At 36.5% G+C, this 11,503-nt stretch overlaps 2 protein-coding genes across 2 annotated transcripts; one reads left to right on the forward strand and one right to left on the reverse strand.

The window, feature by feature from the left end:
- Positions 1-560: 560 nt before the first annotated feature.
- Positions 561-3,346, forward strand: LOC127662517 (NF-kappa-B inhibitor alpha-like; the record flags this gene model as incomplete). The annotated part of the gene is made up of 6 exons (XM_052153732.1): positions 561-847; positions 1,849-1,954; positions 2,046-2,253; positions 2,346-2,434; positions 2,549-2,806; positions 2,903-3,346. Coding segments are annotated over 6 exons (981 nt in total), but the record flags the coding sequence as incomplete, so codon positions are not given.
- Positions 3,347-5,211: 1,865 nt separating this feature from the next.
- LOC127662464 (proteasome subunit alpha type-6-like) lies at positions 5,212-11,503 on the reverse strand. Its single transcript, XM_052153640.1, has 7 exons — positions 11,360-11,503; positions 10,860-10,954; positions 10,494-10,575; positions 10,223-10,378; positions 7,865-8,043; positions 7,671-7,765; positions 5,212-5,400 (listed from the first exon to the last, which is right to left on the reverse strand). The coding sequence occupies exons 1-7, from the start codon at positions 11,433-11,435 to the stop codon at positions 5,343-5,345; spliced, it is 741 nt and encodes a 246-aa protein (XP_052009600.1). The 5' UTR covers positions 11,436-11,503; the 3' UTR covers positions 5,212-5,342.

Raw genomic sequence — 11,503 nt, forward strand, 5'->3', positions numbered from 1 at the left:
CAAAATCATTGCTGACATATATGCTAATAATTTAATTGTTGACTGATGTGATCATTTCAATGCTATTCTTTATATTTTAGTGCATACAACTCCAAATATATTATTTCTGGGTCAAAGTAACTCAAATTGATGGAGCTGGACATACAGCATATTTATTAACAAATTATATTTAAATGTTGCAATGTCCGCATTTTCTATAACACTTCGAATTTAGTATCTTTAATTTGTTTTAGAATGTACTGAAAGCAATTTCACCAAAATACACTCAAATAATTAGATGCATTTCATGATTTGTGAATTAAATGCATTTTGTTCTGCCCCAATATTTATTTAGATTTCATTTGAACCAGCCCGCACTGGATTCTGGAAATATTTTCAATGGGAAAAGTCGAGCTTTCAGGATTTCTGATCGTGTATTTAATGAAGCACAGAAAATTTCCCAAACTCCTGGCGCAAATAATTCCCTGGAGAAACAATTCAGACGTCAATCACTCAGTGGAAATCCCCCACCCTGAGAGAAGCTCCGCCCCTCTTAATATCTTTGTCTCTTTAAACTTTCCAGAAACTCGCACACGCTTCACAAGCGTAACAAACTTCCTAGGCACACAGTGGAGCTTTACAGAGGCAGCAAAACCAACCAAATGGATTACAATGTCAATGGTCGCGAACCCAAGTCTGGAAGAGTGCTTGCGAGCATTGATGACCGTTTAGACAGCGGTTTGGATTCTCTTAAAGAGGACGACTACGCGGATGTTGAGTCTGATTTCAGGCGGATGAATGTGGCCTCAGACGAGCAGGACATTCACTGCGACCCCTGGAAAACATATCGCACCGAGGACGGAGACACGTAAGCGTTCCTCATGCCTCTAATAGGAATACTAGTTCTCTGCACACTAGAGTTGTTGCCTCTTTAGGAACATTAATATGTTTAATATTTAAAAACGCAAGCTTATTTTTGCCCGTGCAAGTCCATTTACATGCATTTAGAATTTGAGAGATGATGTAGGCTACTGTTTAGTGCATGGAAAATAACAGCTTTTAGGGTGCAGAGAATTATTTAGGCCCCTTTTTATGTGCAAATACTTTTTAATGGATGATTGGTCTTGAGCACAAAGTACATATTTTATATTTTTATATATTTGTCATATTTTTCAAACAAACTTTTGATTGCATACAACTCTTATAATATTTTCATAAATTTATATATATATATATATATATTTGGCCTATTGTGTTTTTTTTTTTTTTCTTGGTGTAATGCAAAAAATATTTAAAGTATATGATCGCTTTAGCGGAACAGTTCCGTGCAGTTTTTTTTTTTTTTTTTTAGAAAAATATATTTTCTATGTAACTTTTAGACGGACGTATTTGACGTCGGGTTTCTCTTTTTTTTTTTTCAGTGTCTCGCGCATAAGCGCCGCGTTTTTTAGACGCTGTGTCAAGTTTAATGATATATTAAACCGTTAAGAACGTCTCGAACACCTTTTTAGTATAAAAACGAGAGAACAAAACAGTCCCTTAGTTAAAGCCCTACTCATTGTATACAGTAGTATTAACACCGTTACAGACATGAGTGCGCATGCCAATGCACACGTACAGTCATAATCGACTTAATGTAAACAGAAGCTCTGCATCAGTACGGACTGTTCTCTGGCGCTGCGTCAATGTGGGCGGGGCTGCAGCAGCTCTGTGCGAACTTGGAAAGTCCCGGGCTGCGTGCCAGACAGTGAGACGCGCGAGCGTCGCTCATGACCGTACTTGGAAGACTAGTTCTCTGCACACTAGAGTTGTTGCCTTTTTAAGAAAACAAAGTTATTTTTCTCACAAACCTCCTCTTTGTTTTTAAAGGTATCTAAATCTCGCCATTATTCACGAGGCCAAAGATGCTGCACTAAAGATGATTGATTTATCCTATGGTGACTCCTTCCTCAACATTCAAAACAACCAAAGACAGGTAAAGCAACCCCTAGAATATTGCTACATGCAGATAATTTGACGTTTTTATGACTGAAGCTCCATACTAAACATTTCCCCTCTCTTTTCAGACTGCCCTGCATTTGGCTGTCATCACTGAACAGCCTCTTATAGTGGAACGGTTGGTGAAATCTGGTTGTGACTCTTCACTTGTGGATGACCGCGGTAACACTGCACTCCACATCGCTTGCAGAAAGGGTTCTCTGGCCTGCTTCAGTCTCCTAACGCAGGGCTGCCCACAACAACTCCCAACCATCCTTCAAACGCCAAACTATTACGGTAAAAGAGCATTCCTTGTTTATATTCTTTTAGAAATTATCTTCATTTGGAGATGTGGACATATTTGCTCTAATTTGAATTGCACCCCACAGGCCAGAAATGCATACATGTGGTCGCCACCCAAGGCTACTTGTCGTTAGTGGAAAACATTATTCAACTCGGTGCAGACATCAACGCTCCGGTAAGAATTGGATCTTGTCTCTTGTAATACTAATCTATGTGCATGATCAAGCAATTAAAATTGCCCCACTGGGAAACACCATAGCTAAAGATGCTTTACTTTTTCTTGAAACAGGAGCAATGTAACGGGCGAACTGCTTTGCACTTAGCAGTTGATCTACAGAATTTGGAACTAGTTCGGCTTCTGATCAGCAATGGCGCCGACGTTCACAGCTTGACATACGGTGGTCACACGCCTTATCATCTGACCTATGGCCGGCCTAACACAGACATCCAAAAAGTCCTGTCTGAGCTCACATCGCCACACCTTAGGGAACTTCCCGATAGTGAGTCAGAAGACAGCGATGAAGAGTATTACTACTCTGATGAAGATGTAAGCATTACTTGTCATATCTTTAGTTTTTGCCAAGGCATAAGACCGCTTGATTATGTTTTCCTAATTTCCTTGTCTCGTTTTCTCATTTCACAGGTATATGATGATATTAAAATGGTGGGGCATTAGGAACATGTTGAAGGACCTTAAATTCTCTTGAACGGAGAATTCTCCGTTCTCTCAAACGGCCCGGGAACATGTCCACATTGGGGCTCGCAAGGGCACAGGGGACTCCGCTCATTGGCAGTGCAAGTAGAAGACCAATGTAGAAGGAGCTCAGGAAAAGAAGGCTATTTGTGGGTCAATTAAAAAAACTGACCACCTTAGAAAAACACTGGAGAGAGGCCAACAAGTGTACTCTTGGCTCTTTATGATGGACTGTATTTTTTAGATGAAATTGACAGCTGCGATTCTTGTACTGTGATGTAAAATATTGTGTATACAGAGATTTATTTTTATTTAAATGTATATATGTACATATGTTTTGAAGTTTTCTTTTGTGAAAAGATTCGTAACACACTTTAAATTAAAACCTTGACAATTTCACTTGGTGTCGTTCCTTGGAAATACACGAGAAGTGTTCTACACGTAAAAGGGGGAAGTTAAATATCCTCCGTCACATGGAGAATTGTTTGACGCTGAAGAATGTGTACTCTGTTTTCTGTCTGCGGAGTACACTGGAATTTCCTGTGCAGGAAGTGCCAGTCAGATAAAAATTGGGAGCGCTGAGAGTCCCTTAACTTCCTGGATTCCCAAAATAAGGCACGTTTTGCACAAAGCTTAACTTATGGTAAAAAATTAGCCAACAATAACCCACCGCCAACATTTAGAATGACAAAATAATATTCCTTATAAGCACTTCCTACTTTGCCTTCTTGGAAAAGGGTGTAGTGCCAGTTCTGGGTTTTATATGAACATTGTTTGTTCCTAAATTTTAAGATGCACGATTAATGCGACAATTCAAATTTCCACATTCAATTATTTTTTATGAGATTAAATATAAAGGGATAGTTCACTCAATGAAAGTCTGTCACCATTTACTCCGTTCATGAGAATGACATGATATTAAAATCATATTCTACAATAAATCTTCACTTTTGTTTTTGGCAATTCACATTTGTGCATATCACCATCTACTAAAATGGACTTAAATATTGATCTGTTTCTCACCTACAACTCCCTTATCACTTATGGAGATAGGGATTAAACCACTGGATTACTTTTATGCTGCCTTTATGTATCTACAAAGTTATGATCACCATTCGCTTGCATTGTAAAGACCTACAGAGCTGAAATATTCTTCAAAAAAATCTTTGTTCTCCAGAAGTAATACACATCTGGGATGACATGGGAGTGAGTAAATGAAAGAATTTTCATTTTTGGGTGAACTATCCCTTGAAACCAATAGTGTGAATTGAAACTCTAAACTTTCCACAAACTTTCATATTCACAAATGAACCAACTAGTCAACCAGTTCAATTCAGTCACAAAGTGTGACCACCCAATCTGCTTTGTTGGCTTGAGATTTACTGTAAAGCAAAGTCAAGAAGTGTGTGTGGTTTTCTAGATTTGAATACAAACCTGAGAAGTCTAAAGGGGACGCCACCTTCAACTTAACCCTGCACATTTCTGAATGTGAACATGGACTGCATGCCTTCTTAATTTTAAGACACCTTAAAAATTCCATGCAAATGATGTAGTCATACCACTCTATTTCAGAGACATGTGGAGTGCAGGGGTCTAGTTAGGACAAACAGGGGCCCTACACAGATCCTGTAACCGCAGGGCTCACGAGAGCTTAATATGATTCAGCCTGATCCGAGAAATGACGGCTGGGCTGCCGTTTGGAAAATCCGGGTCTTGTTTGCCATCTCTCAGAAAAGGAAGAGGGCCTCGCAAAGCAAATAGAATTACATCTATGCAAATATAATGTCTAGAGGGGATTCTTTAGTGAGAGTTTAGGAAATGTAATTTGCATCTTAAGGTAGTGTGTGAAAACCAGGCAGGTGCTTACTTGAACCGTTAATCATAGGTGCAGAAAACTTAAGAGACACAAGGCGTCTTACTGTAAAGTACAATCTATTTACTATCTGTGAATGAGAAATATAAATTTTTTAAAAAAAGCAGGAAATGGTTTCAGGCAGCAAAACATTTCCTCAAAAAGATGGCATTCTGCAGTGCGATATGGCAACAAAATATCTTATAACAGTTTAAAAAAAAAAAAAAAGCTTATGGTGTCAAAGTGTTACACAAAGTAATACACTCGGCTGATGATATCATTTTAATAAAAAATTATATTAAATTAGATAAACGCAAAATAGCAGCATTTTCACTTGTGGCCTCAGACCTCAGACCCAATGAACCAAAACAAGAATCAAGAGCACAGTTTTCAAAAAAAATGCTTTTTTTATTGTACTGTTGCAAGAAAAAAAAGCTAAATAAACAGTAAAAAAGATCAATTGACCTGAATATTGAGGACATATTGTAGTAATTCGAAAATATTTTTGTCACAGGAGACGGACTTGTGCAGATATTCTCAATCCCGCTCAGTGAGCGCTACAAGATGGGCGTCAATTTCAGACTCTGACAAAATTCTGAAAAATATAAACACAAAGTAAAAAAAAAGATTTTCAGTTTCAAACAACACACTCAAGGTGAAATCGTCAGGATTAGTACAACTTTTCTAAATGTGGCTAATTCGTATGATATTGTGCGACTGCACTCGTTTGAATTCCTACGACTTTCACTACAGCCAATGACGTCGCTGGAGTTCGTTTCCATCTAATACGTGACAATTACTTGCTTCTGTCACACAAAACAGTTTCTTATCATGTTTACACACTCTACTGATTGGTTAGTTTAGATAAGGGGTTTGGGTAAGGGCATACTATTAATAAGTATGTCCTTATGCGCGGAACTCTGGCTCACTTCTGCATTAGAGATCCGGGAATTTGCACGTGATGAAGTCATACAAATTTATACGAACAACATTGTGCGAGACCATACGAAATAGCCAACTCATAAAATATGTACGAATTTTCATGAGATGGAATGTTCCAAAAGTCCTGCTCAGTCGACAGCATTTGAGGCATAATATTGATAATCCCAAAAAATTATTCAGAAATCCCTGGTTATAAAATAAATAAATGTGGTTAGTAAGGAACATACGATGGAAGTGAATGGGATCTATCCATAAACGTTAACATTTCAACAGTATAGCCACATTATACATGTTAACATGGTTTTAGTGTGATTTAATTGCTTACTAATCTAATCTGTGTAAAGTTAAATCCTATGCCACCTTTGTTGTCATGACGACGTAACACTGGTAAACCCTGTAATCTCGTAAATTCTGTAATACCAGTAAATCTCTCATGTTAACATTTATAATTAAGGCTGGTTAATTTAACGCATAATTTTCTGCTATTAATATTTTTAGTTTAACGTGTTAAAAATATTAAAGCAATTAATGAAGTATCCATTTCTGTTTTATTCTTTTTACTTCCTGAATTTTCACGCGACAGGAGAAAGGTGTGCCGATTTGTTCCTGACAAGCTACTCAGCCTTACAGATTCCAAATAAGGTGGGGTGGGGTTAAGACATCAGCAGCCTGCCAGGAACAAACACAAACACTTTTGTGCAATGGGTGAAACTTCAAAGTTTTTCACCACTTTCTGTGGCTAACACTGGCATATATATTTTTTCTGAGGTACTTGATTGACCAACTGCACTGTGTGACTGATTGTGTGAAACAGTGCATGCTTATTCATTACGAACAACGCAAGCATAATAAAAACAGGAGCGCATTTACCATACAGAGAATGAAGATTCTTCATCCGCAAGCGGTCGAGTGATGCAGGCAAACTGCTGTACCTCTTCGCATCGTGTGAAAACGCTCACTGACTTTCACCTGAAACGGTTTCAAAAGCTGAAATGCCCAAGAGAGACCCAGCGTGTGCACAAAAGAGACTGAAGTACCCGTCCGATCAGCAAGCTTCAGCCAGGTATACGTGTAGAGACTGAACGACAGCAAAACTTTGGCAAATTAAACTTCAGCTTTCAATATGTTTTATATCGGTGTGTATAGTGTCTAATAATGCATTGGCTATGTACACTTTAGTGTCCCTTGTCAATAAAGTTTGATATTAATTGAATTTGCCCATTTGATCCTATTCTTAAAAACATTACAACATGTCCACTGATTTTATGCCATGTATACAAATACTTGTAGATAAATAAGATTAATACCTGTGTGTCTAATTAACTATCTGCAAAAAAATAAATAAATACAAAATTACATTTTAACGTGTACATACAGGTATTAAATACGACTAACCAATTTCTTGCAAGTTCTTTGAGACAAAATATAAAAGTAAATATACATATGATTTTTTAATGTTTGTTGTAATGTAACATGTACCATAATTTAATTGCAATTAATCACGATTAATTACAGAAAAATTTGTGATTAATACGTTTGTTCTTTTTACGATTCGCAGCCCTATTTATAATGTTTAGGTCCTGTGATTATACTTTTGTAAAATAATATTTTATATTTATGGACTAACCCCATTCACTTCCATTGTAAGTACTTTACGCAAACACAGTTTTGCCCTTTAAAAATACATTTCTAAAATAAACAGAAACAAATCATGATTAAATTGTGTGGTAATCAACATTATGCCAAAAACAGAAAATTCATTTAATAACACAGGGCAACTAAAGTTTAAATAACCATGCGGTTTTACTGCCTAAAACCACTAAATGGTAGTAATACCTAGTGGGGACTTTACTCCATTTGTAGAGTATGGTTTGGTGGTATGCAAATGCTATATCCTGTTCTATTTGCAGTGCACACACCCACCTGAATATGGGATCTTCTGTAGTAACAACACCAATCTCCAACTCTGAAGGTTTAAAGTCGATGGCTAAAACCGTAGACAAGCAACTAATTGCAGTCTATGAGGGTACAAAATTCAGAAGTTAAATTTAACAGTAGGAGAAGCATTTAAAAATTAAGGGCATTCATTTCACCCATCAAGATGAAGTCCATCGTACCTCTACAGTTTGGTCAAAGGTCCAATCCAATTTCTTCTTCACCTTTTTCTCCAGGAAGCTTGTGGCTTCTGTTTGCTTCACTCCAGCAGCGGTGGCCTTGAAACCACAGTAGTAGCCGGCAGGGTCGCATTTGTAGACCTGTGGGCCAAGCTCCTCATCCAAGCCAACCACAATCATAGCTGACATAAAATATTACAATAAAGAATATTGACAAGCATACCTTTATCCCAATGCATTTAAATTAGGCCGTTCATAAAAGAGTAACATTCCTTATAGAAAAAAAAAATTCTGCAATTTTAACACAATGCTGGAATGTTTGTAATGGCACTGCTACCATACTGCACCTTTTAGTGTGCAGTATGACAAGTTTCTATATACATTGAATTAGAGGTAAAACAATATATCGGTTTTACCAATTAATTGGTGTTGATAGTTGCTTTTTTGAACAATTGTTTATCTGCAAAATTAAATGCCGATAGTTGCAGTTTTTTCCCCTCTTCAAGTTCCACTGTAACCGACGCTGAAGGACTCTACAGTTAGAACAGCTTGGTTCTACACTAATACAGTGGTCTCTAGAGGTGCAATAAAAATCTTTAATTATTTACAATATCAATCCATATTTTGATCCTCACTTCGATGCATATTTTGTTCTTTTGAATAGATAAACAAGTTTTCCAAATAGAAACGAGAAAATGAAAATGAAAATGTGACTATATAAAAAAAAAAATTAATAATGGTCCCTTGTGTGTTTTGGGCTTATTTATAGTTATGCACCACATTTCCTGGTTATTGGGATTTTGGTTGAACAGTAAAATGCATCTTGGATCTCTTGTAGCCTCTATGTCTGTGCATATCCAAGTAAAAAAAGACTGAGCAATTTTAACAATCTACAAAGTAATTTGAAAAACTCTCTGACGATTAATCTGATTTTTCAACCACCTTAGTTATCGGTATCTCCAAAATCCACTATCGTCGACCTCTAAATTGACTCCCCCAAATTACCAACTACATCCCCCAAAATGTGCAGTGCACAACCCAAGTGCACTGCGTAGGACACTATACACCACAATGCAATGCACTCGACTTGACCTACTGTACCAAATCTGAGAGTTATGAATGAACTGGAAGTGATTTCAAGCAATCTTAACATCAAATTAGTTATCCATAATTTGACAAAACTGCCAAAACAGAACATGTTTACACTAGGGATGGGACGATATAGTGAATTTCGATATATTGCGAGCACAAAAATGGCGAACCACATAGAGGCAAAATGCAACATTTCTAAATTAGAAACTTTGTTTTCTGTCCATGTGATCATAAATTAAATGACCTGTCAAAACGCTTGATTTTACCCCTACTGTGCTTTTTTTCTACACTGTTAGCTTGAGAGTTCACACAAGGTCCTTGATGTGCTTAAAGTGCTTGAATTTAGCTCTTAATAATGCAGGTACTGGAACACCTGGAAAAATCGCCTTGTTTTGTTAAAAAGTGCTTGAGATTAAAAACGGACCATTTCTTCCGTGTAATGTGTGTCGATCAAAGATGAGATACAGCACTCCACTGGTAGAAAATAGACTTTTTATATTTTTAAGTTAAACTTTGATTATAATAATCAAAACAAACAAATTATTAAAATAAAATAAATATACACTTTCACATTACTTTTTCAGGACAGATTCGGTTCAGTTCTATTGCTTGTTCTACCCCTGATCAGCCTAAATGTAGTCCACTATATTTGAAGGCTTATTGTTGGTGATCTTTTTTTATAGTGAAAAGTATATGATAAACTTGTATTATTTAGACTTTGGGCATTTCTATTTTGTATTAAAGAACTTTATTTTGAAGAGAAATTATGATGTGAATTTTGCACAAACATTAAAACATAAACAAACACAATTTTCTGCCATACTTTGTCTTTTAAGTGTTATCATATTGAATCGAGATAATATTGAATCGTAAACCTCATTTCGTATATCAAACCGGATCGTGAGATAACCATATTGTTCCGTCCCTAGTTTACACAAATTGGATTTCTATATTTTTTTTATATACGATATTTTAGTTCTGCAAACATTGTGCAAAACCATGTATATAACCAAAACCACATTCATTCACTCTATGATGAACCTAAACGAACGCCTTTTGCCATTTTGTACCATGCAATATAGTAAGGTCATGCAACATTGATGTGTAATGAAGTGTAAAAAGTTTATTATTGCACATAGCAAACTGTTTGATGTACTTCTTTTTAATTGCATGCAGTATACAGTATGTGTAGTATGCAGTACATTAGTGTTCCATTCAGAACATACACTGCATCACTTTAATTGGTCCATATGTAAACCATATACTTACAGCAGCCCAGTGGCCTCATCTCTGCATTCTGCGTATACACTTGCGAGATATCAGCAATGCGCTTACATAGCATGTCAACTGGGATCTCATAGCCGTATTTATACTTCCAGTTTGCTGCCTCATACCGTGCCCTCTGCACCTGCGACCTGCTGTCAGCTTCAGAGAGAAACATAATACATCACATAAGGTGTAATGTAAACTAATACTTTTACACTGGAAATTTAAACCTCAACTTAAAGTGGAGAAAAGCTGTGTGCGGAGTCGAGGTTACCTGTCATCCCAGACATCACGCAGCCAATATTTTCTGTTATTCTGAATAAATGAGTGACAGTGGATGCATCAAGCAGCTTATCCTGGAGAGGAAAAAAAAAACAAGTGATTAAAAGAGAACATTTGACTTGCGTTTTATACGATAAATGAGAAAATAACAAAATACATTAATACTGACAGCATTTGTAAGTCAAATTTATACTTCATACACCTGCCTTTAAAGTCACTAATATGGACATTCCAAATTTTGCATAGCAATATGTTACATGGAGATATAATTACGCAAAACTGTCTTTTTAAATTAAGTGTAAACTCAGCCACTGCAAAAAGTGATATTATCTCTACAGTACAGGTAAAACAGACTTACTGGAACTTTTCTTTGAGTAATAACAACAGCACAGTCTTTCCCACGAACAGCTAATGATGTAAGACCTCCTTGATTAATGGCTTTGAATGCATATTCTGTAGAAGAAGAAAAAATGAACGCATCACAATTTATCATAATTTGATCAGAATCCGATGAATAGCCTATCTCTCCTTCTATTTTGACAACATGAGTTGCCAAAAGAGAAATGCTTGAAACATAGTATTAAAAATGTAAAAAGAATGCAGTACTTAAATGCATAACATTAATTATGTACAAAAAAAATAACATAGGTGAGCATATACAACATATAAACATACATTCGTTTAAATTCTAAAGATTGATTGGCTCTGTTGTTTGCATGTAAACGGACAGAACATAGATTTTGCGATGATTCTCGAGTCATTTATCTTTGTTTTATTTATACAGAGTGATCCTGCTGCACAATGACAAGTGTATTTATTCTTTCGATTTCTTAAAGAAACACTTTCATCGATACCCACCGACTTGATAAAGTCTCCCCTCTGGAGAAAAGATTGTGATGTGTCGATCAAACCCCGCGCTCGAGCCTCGGGACATACTGTGGCAGAATTAATGTTTAATATAGAAGTTTGTAAACAGCTCTAAACACGCTGCTCTGTTTTACG

Source organism: Xyrauchen texanus, chromosome 22 (assembly GCF_025860055.1).
Source record: "Xyrauchen texanus isolate HMW12.3.18 chromosome 22, RBS_HiC_50CHRs, whole genome shotgun sequence".
Lineage (NCBI taxonomy): Eukaryota > Metazoa > Chordata > Actinopteri > Cypriniformes > Catostomidae > Xyrauchen > Xyrauchen texanus.